The sequence below is a fragment of the Vombatus ursinus genome, unplaced genomic scaffold, assembly GCF_900497805.2.
Source record: "Vombatus ursinus unplaced genomic scaffold, bare-nosed wombat genome assembly UNPS02014772.1, whole genome shotgun sequence".
NCBI lineage: Eukaryota > Metazoa > Chordata > Mammalia > Diprotodontia > Vombatidae > Vombatus > Vombatus ursinus.
The window spans coordinates 154,937-179,905 of NW_020954550.1; the positions used below are offsets into that span (position 1 = coordinate 154,937).

Consider the following 24,969-nt stretch of genomic DNA (forward strand, 5'->3'; position numbering starts at 1 on the left):
CTTGCATCGATCAGTGTCCTTAAGTCTTGAAGATACTACTCATAACACAGGTCCCCATATAATATAATGTGTATGACATGGTAAAAACATGTTAGTGTGGATGAGCCCAAATACTGGACTTGGAGTTAAGAGATATCCTGTTTCAGGCTTTTACTAGCTGAGTGACGACAAGCAAGTCACTTAACTTTTCAGAGTTTCCTCATCTGTAAAACTAGGGCAGCAAGGTGTCAAAGTGGATAGATTCCTGGGCCTGGAATCAGGAAGACCTGAGTTCAAATCAGGCCTCAGACACATACCAGCTGTGTGACCTTGGGCATGCCACTTAACTCTGTCTGCTTCAGTTTCCTCATGTGAAAAATGAGCTAGAAAAGGAAATGGCAAATTACTCCAATATCTTTGCCAAGAAAATCCCAAATGGGGTCACAAAGAGTCAGACACAACTGAGCAACAAAAATACTAGCTATCATTATCATTTTGTTATCATATGTGGGTGATTTATGCTTATTACCTATGTGACCTTGGGCAAGTCCTTTAATCTCTGTGGGCTTCAGTTTCTTCATCTGCAAAATGAGGGGGTTGGACTTCCGTAGCTTCTGAAGTCAGATCTATACCTATGATATAGATATGATATATGAAGTTCTCTATACCAGGTTCCCACCATGTGGGTATGTTCACACCTGAGCCACATGCTAGAGAGGAGAGACAGGCATAATACAATCATGGCTACTATGCACACAATTTTTTCTTTTTAGTACCTGTACCACATATTTAGCTTCTGAAGTCATTTGCCACTAGTCCTAGATCCATTTCTGTTCTGAGACAGTCAGATAATCTGGATGGTCAAAATCCTTTCCACTGGCCAGAAGAATGTATGTCATGCTGGCCGTGGAACAGGGAAGGCAGTTTTCAATCCCACCAGCACCTTCATGCCACAATCAGCAGTCCAGTAGGAGAACATTATTTACTGACCATTCACTAGATGCATTGTACTCTCAGTAAGTCCCACTTGGCCATACAAAAAAGGAGGATGTAAAGTAAATAATCTCCACAGACTTTGCCCTCTGGGAGTTAACATCTCAACTGGAGGAGTACAGCCCCACATGTGAAAAACCATAACACATACTAGCTCCCATTTACAGAACACTTGACCTTCTCTAAATTTCAAAACCACTGCCCAGTGGAGGAAAGGTGGGGGCTAACCCATTCCCTCCTCCAGTAGGGGGCTCCTCAGTTCAGGACTTATGAGTTCAGTCCAAGGGGCTTAGTCCTGGAGAAGCCTGACCCAAAATAGGAGGTGAAGTAGGGTCCCTTTTGTCATACTCTTTGGTTTTTCATGTCCCCATCCCATCTCTATGGGGCAAAATTGCTTAGAGTTTAGATGTGGACTCATGTCTAGGGTCTCCAAAAAAGACAAGAAGTAGAAGGCATACCGTGTACAACAGTAGTCAAGTATGGGACATGTAGTGCAGTGGATAGAGCTCTGGCTTGGAGTCAAGAAGACCTAGGTCAAATCTGGCCTCAGACACTTATTAGCTTGGTAACCCTGGACAAGTCACTTAACCTTGTTTGTCTCAGTTTCCTCATCTGTAAAGTGAGCTGCAGAAGGAAATGGCAAACTACTCCAGTATCTTTACCAAAGAAAACCCCAAATGGCGTCACAGTGACACACAACTAAACAACAAACAACAATGGGACAGGTTTTTATTTCCTTCACACAAGAGAAATGCTAACCGCTGAACATTCACAAGCAGGCATTTGACAGAAGCAAACTCAACAAGTAGTAGTACTAACTAGGGCTGGGAAGGTTAACTGCTGGACAATTAAAACTACCTAAACATGAAGCAGTTTGCAGTGCTGCTGATTTGGCATTTTACATTTCACCACAGTTCTGTATTGCCTCCTTAAGTCCATGTTCTCTAACAAATTAGGCCAGAAATTGAGCTACTTCCCCTTCCTGTGGGTATCTTCCCTGATGCAGAAAATTCTTTTACACTGCTAAAGTAGGTAATCCAATTTAATATCATCCCATTTTTAAGAATGAACAGGATCAGAGAGATAGCATCTTGCCCCAAATCACATAGCACATAATAAATAGGGGTGGGATTTGAACCCCAAGTTCTCTAACTACAGATTTAGTTGCTGTTTCCTCTATACCATAATTGCCACACAAGAAAGAGGTTGCAAACAAATACAAACTAACTTAACATAAACAAATGTAGGAATAGGGTGTTTGTACTGCCTTTGTAGTTTGTCTATGTCCCCATGGAATTATTTAAATGTGGCCCACAGAGAGGCTTAAATGGATATCTCAGAAGTCTCACCCTCTAAAAAAATCTTTGATTCCTGCCTAGAGGGGAGTAGGAGAAGGGACCACCAGGTTTCTCTGCCTCCTTAAGTATTGGTAGGCTAGGAGAAATTAATTTATTTTTAGGTTCAAGCTGTTTTTGAAGTTACTATGCCCTAAAGAGAAAGAGGTATCTGAAGATTTAGCAGCTTTCCACCAAATTTCATTTACACAAAAGACTATCACAAATAGTAAACAGTGAATATACCCATTTATCCAAGTAGATAGCAAACAAAATTAGAGTTATACAGATCAGAATACAGTAAACAATAAAAAAGAGTGAATGAGCTCTCTCACTAAGGTCAACATAACTTGGCTCAGGAGAGAGAAAGAGAGACAGAGATAGGCAGGGAGACAGACAGAGAGACAGACAGAGAAAGAGAAACAGAGACAGAGATAGAGACAATGAAAGACAGAGACAGAGAGAGACAGACAAACTGACTCTGATCTCAGCCAAGGGGAAATGCCCCAAAGGAGAGAAATAATTAGAACATAATGAAGCACCTGCTCCTTAAAGTTCTTTGCACATTTGCCCTCTCTTGGAAAGGAAACAAGAAGAAAATCTCTCTTCTCCCAAACTCTGGTGCCACCTCCACCTTTTTTGCAGGCATTCAGCTTCGAGTAATTCTTCTTTCGACCAATGAGGAGAATCTTAGGCAAATGCACCAGGCCAGAAACTCAGGTTCCACACATAAGTGCTTCCATGAATAACACTAGTAGAGTTTTTCTAGTTAGGCTTTGTGGAGGAAGTAAGTTTTTGGTTGTGATCTGAAGAAGCAAGATGATTTCAGGTCAGTCTTTAGAACTATGTTGCCCCAACGGTTTAATTGCTGTACCGAGAGTAGAGATAAGAAGTCAAATTCTATTTCCTCTGTGAAGTTTTCCTGACTGGCCCAGCCTACAACAATCTTTCCCTTCTCTAGATGCCCATAATAGCTGCAGTCTGTACCTTAACAATCTAGTCCTGAGAGGACACCAAGATATATCCTGCCCTGGGCCCTGGACTCTTCTCTAGTTTTCATGCATGACCATCTTCTGAATTATGTTGTAACCTCCTCAAAAAAAAGGTGGGGTGGGGGGAAGCTGGCCCTCTACTTCTTTGGTTTGCTCTGCAACCTCTGTAACAGTTCTTAATGGGGAGAGGGCATGGGGTGCAACGCTAAATTCCCATCTGTTAACTAGCTCATATCCTCCAGCCTAGAAGTTTTTCTCATCAGGGTATTATCACAAGGCTAGTCTCACCATCATTCAGCCTCATTCATGTGGAAGAAGGAAGTGAAGGAATGAAGGAAGAAAGAAGTAAATTTGATTGCAGTGAGTGACATTCCAAGCATTCAAATAAATTCTTGTATGCCATTAAGCAGCACTAAAGATTGATACTGTCTTTACCAACAAATATATAAAGTGATTGGCAAACCTTAAAGCACTATATAAATGTTAATTGTTATAATTGTTATTATTATTGAGTATTGTTTATTTAAATTGCTTGCAATTTCACTATGTTCTGATCCAGTTCTTCCTTTATTGTCTCAACTGTGTAGTTGATGCAAAAGAGGTTGAAACCCCTACGGGAAGGACTTCTGGGATAGTTTACCATTTCGTTTATTCATTCTTTCAAGAAACATCTGTCAAGCTCTTGTGCACTGTGTTTTGAAGCAACTTAATAAGCTATAGTACCAAATTAAAAAGGACAACATGGCATAGTGAATTCAGTCAGGAAGTTCAAAATCTGCCATCAATACTTATTAACTATGTAAGCTAGGCAATTTACTTAAACTCTTTAAATTTTAATTTCTCCATTTGTAAATTGGAAATGATAACAATAGTATCTATCTCATAGTACAGATGGTTAATAGTTCAATGGACTGAATGAGATGTATGTAAAATCTTTTGCAAACCTTAAAGATCATACATATGTGTATAGTCACTATTTAAGTGTAACAAAAGAGTAAACTGAGGCACATCTCCAAGCAAGGTAACATTAGCAGGGATATGCTGCCTGTCAATAAACAGGTCAACATCTTGCCTCCATTTACGCCACAGACCTTGAACAAGAGAATAGTTCCCCTTTTATAGGTTTTGGGGGGTAGAGAACAAAGAACAGAACAAGGCAAATGAGATCATGGGATTGAGGGCACTGGTTGGTTACAGAGCTGAGCTTCAGGGAATATGACTGGTTAGAAGTGTGGTAATGGGGACTAGCAATGCCCCCCTTCTTTTCTCATGAGACTAGCAAGAGCTTATTATCTGAGTCCAGGTTCGAGATAGCAGGCCAGACATTTGTACAGCAAACCAGACATCCTTGAAGGATAGGTTGGTTGCACATAAAGATATCAGGCCCAAACTCCTTTGTGTTCCCACACATTCTCAAGGTCAGTTAAATTCCTTGAGGTAAGAATAGATCAGTGATTAGCAGGAGAGCTGGATTTCTAAAATTTACTCATTACAAGCCAGCTGAACTCCAAATGAAGTGCAGAGACAACGAACCATGGCTTAAGCAGTTACAGGACAAAATCAATTACTTGTAAGTAGGAGCAATTAGAAAATGATACGGAACTAATCTTAATCCTCTCAATATATGATATGTAAATATATTTCCATATAAATATAAACTATTATTATTATTACTAAATGGAAAAATAGGTTTGGTATTCTCACACAAACGACTGGACTAATTGAGTTGTCTAGGTGAAACAAGTATTTTTGCTTAATACATCTTGAGAATGTAATATTTAATTCTCTTCTTGGCTTTTTCTGAGTGCTAAGGAGTCCCATCAGATACTAGATTTTGTCATGAAATGAAGATTAGTTAAATTATTACTACTCTGGTACAGATTATGAAAGCATTTAATAACTGGTATTTAAAAGTAATGAATGGAGATAAATCCATAGATTAGGAAGTTGAGGCACAGAGGTCAAACTAATTTGCTTATGCTGATACTCTTTGTCCCTGATATGCTATCTGAAACAGAAAAAGAATAACACCAACAATTGGAGTTATCAAAGTTATGGCAACAAGAAAAACTAGGGAAAGCAGACCTGAACAGATAAGCTCATAAACCTGCATGGCCCTTTCGATTTCAAAATACATTTTTTGTATGTTGATTTCTTTTTATTCTTTGAAGTTGCAACTAAAATTTGCCTTTGAAAGCAATGAATAAAAGCCAGATTACTCAGAAACATCTGAGAGGGACCCTACATGGTTTTAGGGCTGAGAGGAAATGCAAACATCACCATGCAAATAAAACAGTCCCAGCCTGCACCAAGTTCACAAATAGGCTACCTAAACTAAGGCAGAAATGGCATGTACAGAACTAACGATAATACAAAATTGTGTGTAAGTGTATAATTCTATCCAAGATCTAAAGGGGTAGGCGGAAGGATTTTTTTTCTCAGCTTTATTACTTTTTAAATTTAGTATTTTATTTTTCCCCAGTTACATGTAAAAACAATTTTAACATTCATTTTTAGAACTTTAAGCTCCAAATTCTCTCCCTTTCTCCCTCCCCACCTCCCTTATTAAGAAGGAAAGCAATCTGATATAGGTTATACATGTGTGATCACGCAAAACATTTTCATAATAGTCATGTTAATGAAAGAAAACATAAACAAACAAAAATAATCCTCTAGAAAAATAAAGTGAAAAAAAGTATGCTTCAATCTGTATTCAGATACCATCAGTTCTTTGGTAATGGATAGCATTTCTCATAAGTCCTTCAGAGTTGTCATTGTATTGCTGAGAATAGCTAAGTCATTCACAGCTGATCATCTTACAACATTGCTGTTACTTTGTACACAGTATATTTCCTTTTTCATCAGCCCAGGTAAGTCTTTCCAGGCTTTTCTGAGAACATTCTGCTCATCATTTCTCATAGTATTGATGTGGTTTAGGGGTTCAGGGGTGCTGGGACCCCAAAATCACAACATAACAGATTCTGCCCAAAAGAATTCGACCCAAGCCTTCTTTCAGCCAAAGACAAGGTTTATTACTACATCCATCATATTGGGCAAGACTCTTATGGAGTCTGAAACCTGGGTAAGCAGTGGTTAGATCAGATAAGAATCTGAGTGGTGGCTAGATTTTAAGAATCTCAGCATCTTAATGGAGACAAGATGGACCTTATATACAGAAAGCCTATGGGAGGGATCTAGGAGTGGTCAAGTAGTCTATGAGGCAATAGAATTCCAGGGACCTGGACCACATGGCCAAGGGAGAATGGAGAAATGGCCTGGGGCCATAGGGAGGTCCACAATGAAAGGACAGTTGATGGGATTATAGCCTCAGGGTACCACCAGAGATTTGGCCATGTGGGAAGGGGCCCAGATCCCACCCCCATCAGTATGACCTAACTTGGGTGATACCAGTTCTACGTCAGAAACATAGAAGGTAACCAATGAGAGGAATTTTGGAGGTACAGTGTCCTCCCAATTTGTTTGACCTTGCCCTCCTTTATGTGTCTATCAATAAATCAACCAGAACTTTAAGCACTGACTAGAATTTTTATCAAAATACTGTAATTCCACCTAGCAAAAACCATGTCCCTGCAAGTAAACTGGAAAAACTAATCTCAAGAAAAAAGAAATTATAGGATGCCTGGCACATAGTAGGCATTTAATGGCTGTTCATTGATTTCATTAATGAATATTAGCATCTTGATTCTTAATTAGGATTACTCAAACAATTTTTAAAAATAATTAACATAGGAACATGTTGCTCTGTTGCCAGATATTTCTTAGGCATAAAATTTATTAGTCTACTTTTTTTTTTTTAAGGCAATTAGGGTTAAGTGACTTGCTCAGGGTCACACAGCTATTAAGTGTCAAGTGTTTGGTCTGAGGCCAAATTTGAATTCAGGTCCTCCTGACTTCAGGGCCGGTGCTCTGTCCACTGCGCCACCTAGCTGCCCCAATTAGTCTACTTTTAAGATGAAAAGTGAGGACCAAACTGAATCAGAAAAGGCCTATCCTATGTGTGTGTGCAAAGAGTACAAGACCTCCGTTATATCTTTCACGACGTAACTAGGGGCATAACTGAGGCAGGTTGATAATACTGTCTCACTTCGTAATCAAGCTTTTTTGCTCACTCAAATGTCAAATAAAAAAATCAACTTTAATTTGAATATTTGTTTTTCTGGTATGAACAAACTTTGAAATAAAAATTATTTCATAATTAAAAAATAAATAAATCAACCAGGTGGTTTGCTACATCCCCCAATTCTCTTTCAATCCCACATCTCCTCCCACCCAGCTTCATTCTCACCAAACCTATGTCCTCCTAGCATCTCAGACACCACACTCTTCCAACTTCTCATGGTCTTCCAGCCTCATGGCCACCTACTATTTCGGTCCCATGCTCCTCTGCTCCTCTGCTCCTCCCTTCAGAGCTACCCCTAGAAAGGGAATTGGGAGAGAAAGAGAATGAGGGAACTTTTTTTTAAATACTGAAAAGAGACAAGGCCCACAAGATTTAATTTATCTTTGCAAAGATAGAGAAATTGAGAGCCAGAGGGGAAACAATTGAATTACACAGCAAATTAACTGAAAAAAAAAAAAAACAACTGAGATCAGAATCTTTATCCTGGGTGTTGGAGATTAAGATTATACAAAGAGGTACACTGGCTTGGGTCAGGTGGGGCTAGGTGTGCCAAGACACACCCAGCCCACAATCTATGCTTGACTCTGGAATTATGGTGTAACACCCCATGAATGGTGTCCTAAAAACATGTTGTTCTTCATAGTGCTGTATACAAGGAGAAGATAAAATTCCTGATTGGCTGAGAGAATGCAGAAACTGATGCTTCAGTTCTGGGTAAGGGACTTACCTAACTAGTTTGCAGAACACTGCTGGGGAAGCAGTTCAGTGAGAGACTTCTGAATGGCAAAGTAGAAGCCTTGGAGCCTTGCATGTGTATGAGAACCAGCCCCTGTCAATATTCCTTGACTTTAAGAACTTCCAGTTCTAGAGACTGCTGAGAGTAGACCTTCTCTGAATCAGATAATTTTCTTTCTCCTGGTTTGAGATGAGATCTTAATTCCCCCCAGGCTGAAGAGCCCAGATACAATTCTAGCCCAGTTCCCTTAGGGGAGGGAGCCTGGAGGAGAGACTGACTAGTTTCCATGGTCCTAGAACTTGCCTGCCCCTCCCCCCAGCTAGGCAGCTGGTGGTGATGAGGTCTTGTCTTCCTCTCAGACCCCCAAACAAAGGAAAAGCCATCCCTTTGAAGATAGAGTGGAAGAGATCAACTCTCAGATCATTTTTTGTTGTTGTTGTTCAGTCGTTTCAGTCATGTCTGACTCTCTGTGATCCCATTTGGGGTTTTCTTGGCAAAGATACTGGAATGGTTCACCATTTCCTTCTCCAGCTCATTTTACAGATGAGGAAACTGAGGCAAATGGGATTAAGTGACTTGCCCAGTGTCACACGGGTAGGAAGAGGCCAGATTTGAACTCAGGTCCTCTGGACTCCACTGCAATACCACCCATTCCCAAAGTCACATGACCCACATGCACATAGTAAACAAAATAAATAAAAATACAGTTGAACATATATAATGTTGATATGTGATTTTACAATATGAGGCCTGCAGGCATCCTTATATCTGGTTTAGTGACCCCCGTTTCTATCTGAGTTTAATACCACTCATCTGGTTCCACTACTTCATTTCTCAAATGGGGTCTCTGAAACCCAGGGAAGTGAAATCACTTGCCAAATAAATGTCTCACGATTCATCAATAGAAGGATCAAGATTAAACCCAGCTCCTCTGACTCAAAAATTCAATAATCTTTCTACTACTCCATACTCCCCTAAAGAACTGGCTCCAATGGTATTTGAACTCACTCCTAGAGACTAGAACCTCAATAGCTACTCTTTCTCATCACCTTTGCTTTCCCCTTCCCTCCTAGACAAACCATCTGTGCTCATCCTTGGGCTAGGGATTTTTTTCCCCAAGTGAGTATACACTAATTCTAATTTAGAGAAGGAGACAGCAGGTGATGATAAAGGGGTCTATAACTTCTATAACAAAAGCTTGAGATCTCAGTTTAAAAAAAAACAGAAATGAGAGATAGAAAAGTCAAACACCAATATTTCACATTTAGGCAACTGGATAAATGGTCAAGTCACTGATGGAAACAGGCAAGTCAGAGGGAGAATACGTTTTGGGGAAAAAATACAAAATTCTGTTTGTTCTACACCTATAGTGTTCACAATTCAGGTGACTACCAACCTGGCCAATGTGGTAAGCATATTTTCCAAAACAAAAATTTGCACACATGTTCTAACAGAGGACATTCCTTGTGCAAAGCCTTGCTTAAAGGGGGAGAAAAGATAAGTACATTTTCTTGTGAAACTGGAATGGGGTGGAGATGATCTTCATTGGTGGAAAGTGTCTCCACAATGGAAGTTCCCTGAACTGCCTAAAACTCAGAGCATTCACAAATATGTCTATATTCATTAGGAATTTCAGGCTCAGCCTGAAGAGAAACAGTAATCCTCCACGGACCCAAGAGTATGTCTCCTAGATGTAAGGTAATAGATTCTTGCTGCATCTGTCTTTTGCTTAGCACTTACAGTGCTAAACATCAATATTTAGCAAGCATTTCTCACAGCAACTCTATGAAGTTAAGTCAGTATTGTTGACCAAGTATCTTATAGATAAGGATAACATCTCCTGTTGCCTTAATTTGAACGTGTTTTCAATATCAAAAAGCTGGTGGGAAATGTGCTGAAATTAGGGTAACAAATACCCCCTGTTCAATGAAATTGTTGAGTATTTGGAACCTTCTCTCCTACCTAGAGGCACCAGGTAGCACAGTAGATAAAGCTCTGAACCTGGATTCAAGAAGACCTGAGTTCAAATCCAGACTCAGACACATGCTTAGCTATGTTACTCCTGGGCAAGTCACTTAAATTCTGTCTGCCTTAATTTCCTCATCTGTAAAATGAGGATGATAAATAATAGCATTTACTTCACAGAATTACTGTAAAGATCAGATAAATTATTATTTGTAAAGCTTTGCAAACCTTAAAAAACTATATAAATGTATGCTACCATCATTATTATTATCTTTAAGGTACCATGAACTTCTGGATATCAGGTAATACAAGGCAAGGCAAGACAGAGCTAGAAAGGCAAAAGCTTCTAGATAGGGGACAGCTGCCCAGTGATTTTGGGAATGGAAGAATAAACAAGCAGAAGGGAGAAAACTGAGTTGTATTCAGGAACTGTACTAGACAGTAGCAAGAGCAACGGCTTACCAAAAAAAATGCCCCAGAAAGAAAAGAGGGTGACTGAATCCCAGAATACCCTGGTGCTTTGTTTATTCTCTAACAGACTTGCACTACTTTGGGTATATTAGTGTAGCAGCTTCCTTGTTTGCTGCTGCTTATGAGGAAAGCCAGGGGCAGGGCAAACAGGCAAAAAAAAGGGAGGAGCAGAAAGAAGAGAAGAACACATAGAAAACTATGACAGAAAGAACGTCACCCCAGTGAACAAGAGGAAAGAGTAGCATGGTGGTACAGTAAGGAGTTCTAGAAATGACTAGCTTTGCTCCTCTTACCGTATGACCATGGCCAAGTCCTTCACCAACCTGTACCTCGGTTTCCTTCTCTGTAAAATGATGGGATAGGACAAGTTGACATCTAAGGTCCCTCCTAGCTCGAAAGCTACCAGCCAATGAAAGAAAAACAACACCCACAGATGTCCTCCCATTTTTCTTGAGACATGTCTTTATCATGATTGGTGTTCTGAACTACTCTACTAGGATTTGCGTGGGTGGAGGGTGTGCCTGTACTTTAAGCAACATCCTTTCTTTCTCTCTCCTGACACTGTGGGATGAGAGCAAGAACTAAGCACTTTCTATCTTGGCTGCCGCTGAGATCCAAGACTAAGAAGGCAACATGGTGCTGTGGAAAGGGCATTGGATCTGGAGTCAGAGGCCCTGGGTGGAAATTCAAACTCTACCACTTACAACTTATCTCACCTTGGGTAAGTCATTTAACCTTTCTTTGCCTTGTTTTCCTCACCTATAAAAGGAATAGGTTGACCACAATGTCAGAGTGAGAACCTTCCAACTCTTAAGTCTATGATTGCATGATCCCATTTCTCTCCCCGCCACCTTCAGATCAATCTGGATCGATGGGTCCCCAGGCTCTGTGCTACCATAGGGCTCATCCTGCTGCTGAAGGAAGGACATGTTATCCTGAAAAAGTACATGGTTTATATCCCTGTACTGTAAGAAGCCTCAATATATCTTGAGCATGTCCCTTGGTTTTTACTGTAACAAGATGTTCCTCTCTGAAAAATTGCGTAAGGACCCTCTAGAGCAGGGCTTCTCAAATTGGGGTGTGAGAAAACTTGGCAAGATAGTGCCATCAATATTTGACAATAATTTATTATCCTATTAAAATATTAGAGAAAGTTCAAATTGATCTTAGTGAGCTGATGGAGAAGAAAATTAATTAATCCATCTGGTTTATTTTGTGCATTTGTATTATAAACTCTAGAATTTGTTTCCTTTCATATTGAATAGGAGTTACAAGAAGGTTTACTGAAAACTCAATGGCTTAGGGGACCAAAAAAGTTGGGGATTTTTGCTATAAAGAAAAGCAGAGACTATCATTTTCCATTAGGGCCATTCATTGATTCACATTACCTAAAAATTACTAAGCAGCTCAAGTTGTAGGTTCACATCAGATTTAAGCCACCAAATGACATAGACAGGGCTTACGCCTTTTGTTAATAATATAGCTGATGCAAATGCTTAAACAAGTCCTACATGCCTGAAGACTGTCAACCTCAAAAGGTAGGGCTGAGATACTTAGATAGTCACCTTTCATTATTCAGATGAAAGCTGCACAACCTAACTTTCCAGCCTTATAGCACCCTATCCCTTGGCCCCCTTCATGTACCTCCTCTACTTCTATGTCTCTGTTAACAACATCTCCCCTATGCATGAAATAGGGATACCCCACCACCCCACCTGACATACATACACCTTTCCTACCTCTTGAAATCATTCTCTTCCATCAATGCCCAGCTTATAGGCTACTTCCTCTAGGAAATCTTCCCTTATCCACCCAAAAGAGAAGTGATCCCCCCCCAAAAAAAACCCAACCCTTCTAGCACTTTGGTTCTTTCCAAAGCAATTATCATATTCTGATTCTCTTGGAGTTAGTTGTGTTTATAAATTACATCTCCTGTTAGATTGTCATCTTCTGAAGAACAAAAATTATACCTGATTTTATCTTTGTATTTGGGTCCAGAATTGAAAAGAAGTGAGGTGGAATGGATTGCTTCTGGGAAATTGCACCGCATTTTTGAGACTCCAAGTTCTTCCCCAAAAAAACAAAGACCCATCTTTTTTTTTAACATCAGTATTTTTATGTCTTTTTTTATTATTTTTTTTAAGGCAATTGGGATTAAGTGACTTGCCCAGGGTCACACAGCCAGTAAGTGTCAAGTGTTGGTCTGAGGCCGCATTTGAACTCAGGTCCTCCTGACCTCAGGGCCAGTGCTCTATCCACTGCGCCACCTAGCTGCCCCAGTGTTCTTATATCTTGCAAGATATGGAATACTTAAGTCTCTAAAGCATTAAATTTGCAGATCACCCAAGGGTATTATAGAGGGGTGTAGAATATTAGCAATGAAGAACTGGGCAGGAAAAACAGCTTAAAGGATGTCATCAGAGAGCAGTAAGACCAGAAAAGAAGATGGTCTCATCATGTACTAGAGGGTTGACCTATGAACAACCCACATGCTCCATTGATATCTACATCTATTCAATGTCAAGAGCTCTAAAGAAAGGCCACCAGTACATTCAGTGAACTCCACCTGGAGGATTTATACAAACAACAATGTCATAGGATGAAAAGGTAAGGATGGGTTGCAATTTGCATTGTTGGAAGAGGTACCCACAGCAGTAACATCAGAGCTTTACTTAAGCTATACCTAGCACAGAACTTTGCACATGGATCGTAGATCCTTTAAACTACTGAATTTATTGAATAGCAGGTATCGAGTGCCAGTATGCATTGGATCCCTCTATGCCCAACCAAGGGGGATTCTGAGTAATCTAAATTTTAGTCCACATGAAACGTCTTTAGTGTTGTTGACTCAAGACCCTTTGTCGACTTGCCCCCAAATTGCTCTATAGCAACTCTGTGAAACTCTCTGGCCTGCTTTTTTGTTCTAATCAAGCTACACTTGCTTCTCCTATATCCACCTCATAGGATCATAGATTTAGAGCTAAAATGAACTTCAGAGGTCCATGAGTCCAACCCCTCCAATTTTAGGAAACTGAGAACTGGAGAGGTTAATCAACTTGCCCCAATTCTCTCTCTCTCTCTCTCTCTCTCTCTCTCACACACACACACACACACACACACACACACACACACACACACAAGGGGCGAGCAGGGACTTGATCCCATATCCTCTGAGTCCAAATCCACCATTATTTTCACTGCTTCCTAATCCCTGGTATCTATCATGCACAAAACTTCCATTCCCTTGGTCAAAATCTACCCAGAAGTTTTAAAAGGATGAAGACAAAGGGAAAAGGAAATATTCAATATCTATTAAAAACTAGGATTTAGAGCTAGAAGGTTCTTAAAAGGCCACGTATTCCTGCCTCTTTACAGATAAGTAAATAGGTATGGAAGGTAAGAATATGAATAAAGTGCATAAGAACAATCCATACAAAGGGAAATTACTTGACCAGGCTCATGCAGTTAGCCAGTACATAGCATAACTGGTACTTGAGTCCAGTCTTCTCTCAGTTCAGTACTCTTTATATACCATATTGCTTCTTGAAATGTGAGAAATCTCACTGACATTGTTAGACAAAAAAAAAAATACCTAAAGAAATAAAAGGATATTTTTACAGGTTAGCAAGAGGTAGAGAAAATTGTGTGAAGGTGGAGGCTATATCTTTGATATTATCTGGTATCTGTGGGTAAGGAAAATATTTTAATATGAAAATAATTGCTGCAAAGCAACATCAAAATATTTGCAGGATTATATAACGCATGCTAATACAGTTGCCCTAGAATTGAGACAGCATTATCTGATCATAGTAAAATGAACAATTTGACCAGTAACATGCCAAGAAATGAGACAAGTAAAGTCAGGACAGCAATTGCATTTAAGGGTAGATTAAGAGATGAAATTTCAGTGTCACTCATTCCTTAGAAAGAACCATACTAAATGAAAACTTTATAAATGCTATGTTCTGAGGCTTTTAGGTCAACAGACACTTTTACTAAATCAAGACGAATATGGTATTAAATTCCAAATGGAGGGGAAAAAAAAACAAAATGAGTAGTGTGCAGTTAATTTTTTCAGAGGTTATGTCTATGTCCACAATTAGAGAGTTATACTATTTTTGAGCTGGAATTTCCAATTAGTTTATCTCCATAATTTGAGAGACAAGGAACCTGGGGCCCAAGGAGGCTGACTTGAACCAGATCAGAGTAGTGGGGCCAGGGCTAGTATTCAAGTCTCCAGCCAGATTCCCCGCAGAATGGATTTTTTTCACTCTACTCCACTACTTCTCAAATATGCTAGTTTCTATGTGGGCTTTTAAAAAATACATGTATATAGTAGTTTCATACATTTCACAAATATTTCATAAATTTCTGCTAAGCGCTAGCGCTAAGCACTGTGCTGGAGGGGAGGCTAGAGACAAAAACAGTCTCTAATCCCAGAGATTACATTCTACTGGTGGTGGTGCAGCGCAAGAGGTAGGATGTAAACACAGGTAACTAAATGCAAAATATCTACACAGTAAATCAAAGTAATTCCAGTGGGGAGGTGGGAGTTGGGAAGAAGCACCAGCAGTGGAGAATAGGCTTTCTGTAGGCCCAGGTGAGGAGGGAATACATTCCAGGGGACAGCTTCGAGCAGAACCACAGAGAAGGGAGATGGAATGCTGTGGATCGGGAATAGCAAGTAGACCAACTGGGCTGAAACACGGAGGGTACGAAGGAAGGTAAAGTGTAATCATTCCATTCTGGAAGGGTAGGATGGGGCATATTCTATCGCACTGGAGCTCCTCGAACAGTGCAATAATGTGGCTGGGCTATGTTAAAGGAATATCCATTTAGTAGCTGTGTGGAAGATGGATTGGAATTACAAGATCACAATTTTAGAGCTAGAAGGGTCCTACCTTACAGGCCACTGCCTCCCACCTCTTCGTATTACAGATGAGGAAGCTGTAGGACAGAAAAGTTAAGTGACTTGCCTAGGGTCCCACAGCAATCAGATGCCTGTAACAGGATGTTGAACCCAGGATCTTTCTGACTCCAAGTCTAGTACACTATATGATAGCATGCTGTTTCTCAGGTAGAGAGGAGAGAGACAGGAGAGGGGACTAATTAGGAAGCTATTAAACTAATCCAGCCCAGACAAGATGAAGGGCCTGACCTAGAGTGGTTGCAGAGTGAAAGGACTTTTCAAATTTGATATGCAGGTCAAGAGGCATTTATTAAGTATCTATTTATGGGCTAGTGAGACAGTGCCTGCCCTCAAGAAGCTCTGCAAGAATATAAGAGACCTAAAAAGTGACTGGATATTGAGGTGAGGGGTGGGGTAAGGAAAAGGACAGAGTCATGGATGACAACTCCAGGTTCTGGAAATCGGTGGTGCCTTCAATATAATGAAAAGTTAATAAGTCGGTAGAAATGGGGGGAAATGAATTCTCTTTTGGATCTGTTGAGTTTGAGATGACTTAGAGTAATAAATGTTAATTAGTTACAACTGAGACTGCAAGGTACTGGACCAGACAGAAAAGTTATTTTAAATGCATAAATCTAGGTAATGATAGCTTACCTATTGATACCTAACTCTAATATATATTGGGGCTCCAACTTAAATACACATAGGAAAAGAGAACTGTAATTTTCAGTTCCTAGTCTATAATATACAATTCACTTTGCTCTCTTGGGTCTCAGTTTCTTCACATACCAAAGGATTGGGGGTTGGGCCAGACGTTCTCTAGGGGCACTTCTGGCTAACATTTCACTGTCTACAACCTAGCTTTAGTTTTAGCATTCATTGTGACAGATGCTCATTATCCCCAATTGTCCTTAAATCAAAGAGTTTGCCAATTCATATAAGTCTGGCTTTCCACTCCTCTTCGGTGACTGGGCCATGTACAAATTATCCAACTGCTTGGCTAAGACCTTCCAGGACAATTCTTTGGATGGAATTTTACCTGTTCCAATACTTTGATCCTTACGTCCCTCCTCTCCTTCATCCCTTTCTCTCCTTCAGTCCCTCCCAGTGCCCTTCAAGTTCCTTCCACCGGTTCTGCAACATAAGCCTTTTTCTCCTCCTCCGTTACAGCCCCTACCTGTATCTTCACATTCCAGACCTGAAATGAGGTCTACGTCACAGTCACCATTCCCCCAGCCAAAGCCCAATTTCCCCAACCCCATCTTCACCTCCGCAAACCCCTCCCGACCTCACCCTTCATATCCTTTATCCCTTTATACTAGGCTCTTTGATGCCTATACTCCCAGGGCCCACTGACCAATGGGCTCCGGCGGCCTCGGGAACCAGGCTCCCCATTGGTTGGCGAGCCATGGTGAGAGATGGTGCGTTCTCCCTTCTCTGAACCGACTCAGGGCTGTGGGCGGTTGTTAAGGCGACCGTCGGTGAGGTAAGGCCGTCAGGCCGGTAGACGCCCCTGTGATTGGCTGGGCGATCGGACGATCCTCTCTGATTGGCCGCGACCTCTTCAGCTCCCTGCGTGCGTAAGTTGGTAGTTCCTTCCGCCCCGCGTCTCCGTTGAAAGGAGACTGCTGTCCGAGCGCCCAAGCCTGGGATCCCGGAGGCTTTCCAGGGCGGCGGTGAGGTGAGGAAGGAGCCTGCCCCGGGTCGGGGGCGGGATGGGCGGAGAGGGAGCCGGATGGAGATCAGGGTCTGCCCCATGGCCGCGCTCAGATGTCTTGGCAGAGCCCAGGAGGCGCCCCGTCCGCGGCGGAGGCGGCGGACAGGAGCCGGATTTGCCGGTGCCGTCCCTCGGGGCCCCGAGGACGCGGAGGGAACCGCCCTCCGTCCTTGAGGCCAGGGCGGTCTGTTCCAACCGCTGGAGCCGACGCGGTGGGTGCGTGCGGCCGAAGGTCCCTGGTCCGAGCGGTCAGTGCCGTCCGTCCCCGCCCTTCTCTCCCTCTCCGGGAGAACTGCACTGGGGCTCGCTGCGGCCCCGAGGAGGGGGCTTGGCCGGCCCGGGGGGAGCCGCGGACGGAGCTGAGCGCGGAGGGGGCTGTGGGAAGGGGGTCCCGGGCGGCGGCGAGGGCGGTCACGCCCTGGACGTCCGTCCGCACCCGCAGCAGCGCCTGCCGGACCGGGGCCGAGGGAGCCCCGAAAACGTCTGACTGACAACGAGCAGTAACCCCCGGGCAGGTGCCGGTGACTCTCCGGGGCAGTGAAGGGGGGATGGGGTGGAAGAGGATGTCTACGGGGCTGCCCGGGGACCCTAAATGATTTTTTCGTAGGGAGACGTGGGGGGGGAGGGAGGTGGGGTTTGAGTAGGCTGTCAACCCCTGCATCTCCAGTTCTGCTGTTGTAGATTTCCTGTAATTGATTAGGCACAGGGGGAAAGGGAAGGCAAATGAAAACTCTTTTAAAAGTCCCAAAAACCGGTGTCACTTCTTTTGGAAGAAAGATTTCTGCACCTGCCTTGTCTTTGCTTTCCTTTGTATCCGTTGTACAGTGCCTGGTGTGGTGTAAGAACTTAACAAATGCTTGTTTGACTTACTGACTTTTACATGTCTAGTTTGGAGCTCTTGATGGGCCGAAAGCCTAGGCAGCATGTTTCGTCCCTAGGTCAGTCCTCATTTCAGCACGGATTGCCTATTAATAAAATTGGAAATGCTGTTATTTAAGTCCTAGTTCTAAAATTAATGTATGCATGCCCATGTCACAAAAATCAGCCTTTTTGTATCATAGTGATACCGATTACATTAAAGATCATTTAATAGGCCAGTATCTTCATATTAAAAGTTAAGGAAGCTGAGGACAAGTGACAACAGCTGACCTCAAGATGATAGGGTTGTCGGCTGAGCGAGTCAGGATGAAAATCTCCATCTTCTGTCTTTCTAGTCTGGTATTCTTTCCATGCATCCAGATTGGCAATCTCAGCAAATAACCAAGTGGAGCCTGCTTTAGTCTCCTATTAGGACTGGTGCATTAATGGAAAGTTTGAAAGATCCATTGTCAAGATAGTAGTATTCAATACATCAAATACTTATTAAGCATCCACAACCTGCTGAAGTAAATCTAGCAATATATGTTAGATGATATGGGGTTACTAAAAAACATAGCCCTCCTTTCCTCAAGGAGACAAGGTACGCACACTTTAAATAATCAGAACAGTAAGTATAGAACTTGTTTGATGGGCAACACTATCATTTTTGTATTTGTAGCGCCATAACCTAGCATAGTCCCTAGCCCCTAGTAGGTGCTTTGGGAGGATGAAGGTTGGAGAGGAAACGGAAGGAAGGCCACTGGAAATGTTTGACTAATAGGGTGGGACACAAGTCAAATAACTTGCCTGTGATACCAATAGTATGCCTTAAAGGAAAGCTTGAACTCAGACCTTTCTGATGCCAAAGGTAGCAGTTTATTCCATATGCATTATGCTCATGCTACTTTTCTTACTATATAAAGCCCTTTACAAAATATTATGTGAATGTAAGCTTTATTATAGGTGCTTAATGAAAATTTATTGAATTTAATGTTTGGTAATAAATGTTAGGAGAGATAAGAGATGGAAGAAATCAATTTTGGCCCAAGTGCTTGGAACTGCATTTCATTATAGCAAAATACAGTTTTATGCTATTGAAAGACCATGCTTCAAGGCTGTTCATCCCTCTGAATGAATAAACCGGGGCATGTACTGTCTTTTGAATAAAATCGCTATTCTGAATTTCCTTGATTCTAGTTTTCTGTAGTTTTGTAGACGTGGTTATTGTAAGTTTGAAGATTAATTCTTTGACATATAAATGCATTAATAGTATTGATAACAAGGAAATAGTAGTAGCTTGTGAGAAGTGGATGCCAAAAAGGTGGTTTTCAAACACACACACACACACACACACACACACACGAATATATCTGGTTAAGTGTTTTACAAGGTTCTATGAGAAGGGGTGGGGAATACAGAGTGTGGGCTGGATCAGGTTTTTTTTTTTTTTCCGTTACATGTTATAAAGACTCTAGCCAGAGAAGACAATATTGCAGGATTATGAAGGATTGAAAACCTTTTTCCATTTTGGAAGGCTCCCATGAAATTTTCTTTGTAATGAGTGTGCCTTAAGAGTACTAAAGAAGTTGTGGCATCAGATGATTTTTCTCTACTGCTTTCTTATAGTTGAACTAATTTTTATTTTTATTTTCTGAGGACTGGGAATCATTTTGATATGCCGATTTCAAAAAAAAAATAGTTAATTCACTTCAAAGAACATTCTTATAAGGTGCTACATTAGGCTAGATCCCCCAGTACATGATTGCAAATACAAAGGAACTTATATAGTGTAGGTATCACGCAGCACACTCTATTGTAAATTAGGCCAGAATCTAAAGCAAAGTTTTCAGATTGATTTTCAACCTATTTCTCTTAGGTCTTGTTCACTGAATAGATTATAAATTTCTAAATCTAACTGATAAGGTGTCTTGCCCAGCATCATTGTGTAGACAAAGTGTTTAACAAATGCTTTTCAGTCATGAAAACAAATGTTACAGTCATTTTTAGAGTCTAAGTTGTAGATACATCATACCTATATGTAGATTACTAGAATCTATTACTTAAAAGCATAAGAAAAGAACTGCCTGCAAAGCAATTTTTAAAGGTGCCTTTCTTAGCATTGATATGATGTAAACAGTATTTCATGATATAAACAATAGGATGTCTAGGATGTCAGAAATTAATGTGGGCTAAAATGCTATGTGTTTCATTGGGTTATATGCACTAGTTGTTTCAAACTCAAATAGAAACAGAGGGGCCACATGTTTACTTAGAAAATCACAAATTAATTTTCTCTGCCTATTGTATTTTAATTTTTTCTGTTAAACATTTCCCAATTCAATTGACATTTGGTTTCAGCTGGAGAGTTTTGGGGCAGTAGTTTGACACTTCTGCTGTAGGGTAACTCCTTGCTTCAAAAGAGTGCTGTGAGATTCAGATGAGAGAGTATATGGCAAAATACTTTGAATCCTGTAAAGGCTTTTAGACATGCTTTCACTTTGTTTGCATTATGAAGTGTGTGACATAAATGTGTGTATATGTGTGTATGTATTTCCATATCCTTGTTTCCTGAGCTATAAGATATGCACATTGTATTCATTGATTTTAGATTGTCCTTGTAGCTTGGTGGATAAATTAGATCTTTATAGCAGTATTTTGTGTTTCTCTGGATCTGTGATTTCATTGGTATAAAGAACTCCTGGTGATTTTTATTAGAGTTGCTAGGACCCGGAGAGTTTAAATAATTTGCCCACAGTAAACAAAGTCAGCATGGGTTAAAGGTGGGAATTGAACTCATGTCTTCCTGATTATGAGGCCTGTTTTGTATCCCCCAAGCTAAGCTGGTTGTGGCAGGTATATTATATGCTCTTTAAAATTCTTTCAGTTGTTGGAGAATTCTAATGTTATTGACCATGTAAATCACTGCCAGCCTTTAAATGGGAAGTAGTTGTATATTTTTGATCCAAGTGACTTTTTTAAAAATTATTTTTTTTGACCAGTATCTAAAGTTGCTGACAGTTCTTCAGGAAACTGCCTCTTTTAACATATTTTAAGCTTTCTTTTTATTTTTCCTTTATTTTAGTTATGGAAAAACTTTATTTCTCTACTGGGACATACTGCCTTTATTTCACTTTTTTCTTATTGATCTGATGACAATTCTATTTGCTGCTACAAATGTCACTGTTTTACATTTAGAATAACAACAGTGAGCCTAGTGGCATTGTAGTTGTTATTTTTTTCCCTGGGGGCATAATTTTTCAACCTTAGTTTTCTCTTAATTCTCATGTGTGATTAATGTGCTCGTAATAAATGTTCATTTTAGCATAGAAAATTTTGTCTCCAAGATTACAAGTCCTAAATTTAGTCAGTCTTGAGATTCTTGACTTGTACAAATCATCGTGATCAGCATTTCTTAGTTTTAAGGTAGTTCTTAAATTCCCTATGAAATATGAGTTAATCTGGGTGGCTGCTTAAGATATTTTTTGTCAGAAAATCTCCACGCACATTGGAGGAAATCCTCTGTGGGAGATTCATAAAGGGAAAAAACTGTATAAAGTTTCTTGGGGATTATGAATTGTGTAGACATATAATATGGCCACCCATGCTTTTTATTCCACTTCTACATGCTACAGTAGCTGTTTGTAAGTAAAATAGAATTTATGTAGTTAGAACAGAAGACAGCCTTCTAGAGGAAGCATTGGTTTCTTCGTCTTTAAAATGAGAATGTTAGACTGAATATAGTAGAGTCTCTAGTAGGGACTAGATGTGTGGAGTCTTTTCTAGCTCCAAACTTCTGTGAGTCTGTGGATAGCAGTCTGGACAAATTATAGTTAAATGAATGTAATGGAATATTATTGCACTCTAAGAAATGGCAGAAATAAAATTCAGAGAAACATGAAAAGAATCGTATGCACTGATAGAGAAGTGTACCAGAGAGGAGTCATTCTTTTTGATTTGTACACTTCCACTTAACTCAGAGATAGTCAGGTAATATTTTATTAATGTTACATATACAAGATACCAGGCTATACTAAATACAAGGCAATTACAGCTTGTTTCCTCCAAATGTATCTATCAATTAGAGCAATGAAAAATAACTAATACTCATTTGATGTCTTTCAGAATCAAAGGACTCAGGGGCTACAATGTTGTCAAGACTCTTCCGAATGCATGGCCTCTTTGTGGCATCCCATCCTTGGGAAGTCATAGTGGGGACTGTGACTCTTACCATCTGTATGATGTCCATGAACATGTTTACTGGTAATGACAAAATCTGTGGCTGGAATTATGAATGTCCAAAGTTTGAAGAAGTAAGTTAAATACATTTTGATACTTTTTTTTTTAGGTTAAAAAAAATATTGTCTAATGGTGTTATTGTTTAGTAGTAACAATCTAAAAATTTAATGAATACAATAGTTTTGCTATTTTTTGAAAAAGTAGACTGAAGTCCTAGACTCCTTAGTGTAGGGAATTAATTACTGATATGGTAATTCCTTATTTCCATTAATGCAAATAGGCAATTTACAGTCAGATAAAATTAACTGAGGCCTTGAAAGGTTACATGATTTCTCTGTGGTCACACGGGTAGTTTGTGGCAAGGGCAGGCCTTGAACTTTGCAAAGTCTTCCTTACCCTAGGGCACTTTCTTTCCATTATGCCATTGTGGCTCACTTTCACTATTGTATGCATGCATTTGTATTGATACTCTGGAAATAGGTAACATTTGGGTGGAGATGAAATTTTCTCCAGTATAAGAAAAGAATAACATTTTTCCTGGAGTATACATAATTTAGTTTCTGTGGCAGAATGACTTGTAATGCTTAGCAGTAACAAATTGCTGCTGCATTATCATAGTTAAACTGATTGAATTACACAAAACAGACCTTTCTTCAACTGGCTTTTTGTGTAATTTTTTTATGTTTTGGAAACTTGATGTATTCATTTGATCATACTAACGTGCAGAATAGTGAGGTGTAAAAATTACCTTTTTTGGCTATTTTTAAAAATAATCAATATTTTCTTTTTTTCTCTACTCCCGTAACAGGATGTTTTAAGCAGTGATATTATCATTCTGACAATCACACGATGCATAGCAATCCTTTATATTTACTTCCAGTTCCAGAATCTGAGGCAGCTTGGATCAAAATATATTTTGGGTAATCTTTTGTTTGTTTTTAGCTTCTCTTTCCTCAAACATCTTCTGATCCTGTCATGTTTTCTACTGTGTTTTACCATGTAGGCATACATAACCTATTACTCTAGTTTCACATATGTTATGTGTGTATTTTACCTGTACATATGAGAAGTATTTGCTATTCTCCTTTTCTTTATTGGAATGAACCAAAGATGTTTATTGATACTTGGAAAAATTGCAATACCAAATTTCCCTTTGTAGCTTTTATTACTGTTGCTACCCCAGCTCTCTCTTCCTTTGGATTCCTTAACACTACTCTGTCTTGGTTCTTTTTGCTAATTACTTCTCTCATTCCTCCCCCCTGTGAAATATGGGTGTCCCCCAAGACTTTGTTCTGAGCACTCTTTCTTTATAGTTTTCCTTGATGATCAGCTTCCCTGGGCTCAGTGATTATCTCTATGCAAGTGTCTTCCAAATCTTTCTGTCTCTCCCTAATCCTTCTCCTCAGTTACAGTCTCACATTACCAATTGCCTGCTGGATGTCACCAGGGCTTCCATTAAGTTTCTGCCTTTTGGTTGAGTACATCATCATCTTTTAGCCACAGGTTAATAAGTCACATCAGTCACGTCATCTTTCAGTCACAGGTTAATGACCCATGGCATGATCCTTGACTCTTCCCTCTCCCTCACACTCATACAACTTTTAATTATAGCTCCATAGCATTTCTTGCATTATTCCTACTTTCTCCATTCATATAATTATTCATTGCCTGGACTATTGCAGTAGCCTCCTGATTGGTCTGTTTCCAGCCTTTTTCCCTCTCCAAATCACCCTCCGTACAGTGGTCAGAGGGTGAAACACAGATCTGACCATGTCACTCTCCTGCTCTTCAGTGACTCCCCTTTGCTTCTGTTATAAAATGCAGACTCCTCAACCAGGCATTTAAAGCCCTTTCATAGTCTGTCTCTCCACTACTTTTGCAGTTCTAATTCATGTAATCCTTTTTGTATACTTCCCTTCCTCTCAGCTGTTCCCCCTACACAAGATTTCATCTTCTGCCTCTGTGTCTTTGCATGAGTGGTACCCTCTCACCCCCGACCTGAATTGCATCCATTATCACCTCTGCCTTTTAAAGTGTGCAGCTTTGAAGAATTCAAAGCCCAGCTGAGGCTCAAACTCCTACCCAAAGCCTCTCCTGATTCCCTCTCCCCAGGTATTAGAACTCCCCTCTTGATGAAATTATTTTTGTATTGCTCTGTATATACTTTGTATTTACTAACCTACATACATTAGGCCTTCCAGTAAAATACCTAATCTCTGTGAGGTCAGATACCATCTCATTTTTGCCTTTGTATCCCCAGTGCCTAGTACAGTGTCTTGCATATAGTAGGTGCTTAAGAAATAGTTATTGAGTAATTGCATATAATACACAACTAGTTTTGTGGATATAATTTTTAAAAAGATGTGTCACTTTCGTTTTGTTCATGATTTTTTATTTTAGGTATCGCTGGCCTTTTTACCATCTTCTCAAGCTTTGTCTTCAGCACAGTTGTTATTCATTTCTTAGATAAAGAGTTGACTGGCCTGAAGTGAGTATTTAATACTTAAACATACTCTGTGTCTAAATATAAGTTAATAATAAGTTAATTAAATAATAAGTTAATATTTTAAAATTCATTTTTTGCTACAATAATCCAAAGATTTGGAAGATGGCATTGGAGGGTAGCACTTCCAGACAA

At 40.1% G+C, this 24,969-nt stretch overlaps 1 protein-coding gene and 1 long non-coding RNA gene across 3 annotated transcripts in view; one reads left to right on the plus strand and one right to left on the minus strand.

The window, feature by feature from the left end:
- Positions 1 to 1,697: 1,697 nt before the first annotated feature.
- On the minus strand, positions 1,698 to 10,951 carry LOC114044240. The gene is made up of 3 exons (XR_003569196.1): positions 10,905 to 10,951; positions 7,605 to 7,734; positions 1,698 to 3,174 (listed from the first exon to the last, which is right to left on the minus strand). It is a non-coding gene; the product is annotated as an uncharacterized LOC114044240 (long non-coding RNA).
- Positions 10,952 to 11,163: 212 nt separating this feature from the next.
- Positions 11,164 to 24,969, plus strand: part of HMGCR (3-hydroxy-3-methylglutaryl-CoA reductase) — a 33,118-nt gene continuing 19,312 nt past the window's right edge. The window contains exons 1-4 of one of the 2 annotated variants that reach the window (XM_027863442.1): positions 11,164 to 11,332; positions 22,218 to 22,405; positions 23,140 to 23,251; positions 24,732 to 24,819. In XM_027863442.1, coding sequence (XP_027719243.1) covers positions 11,245 to 11,332; positions 22,218 to 22,405; positions 23,140 to 23,251; positions 24,732 to 24,819 — 476 coding nt within the window. In that variant the 5' untranslated portion in view covers positions 11,164 to 11,244. Of the gene's footprint in view, positions 11,333 to 17,093; positions 17,202 to 22,217; positions 22,406 to 23,139; positions 23,252 to 24,731; positions 24,820 to 24,969 lie in introns of those variants that run through there. The other variant, XM_027863444.1, reaches the window with a different exon arrangement.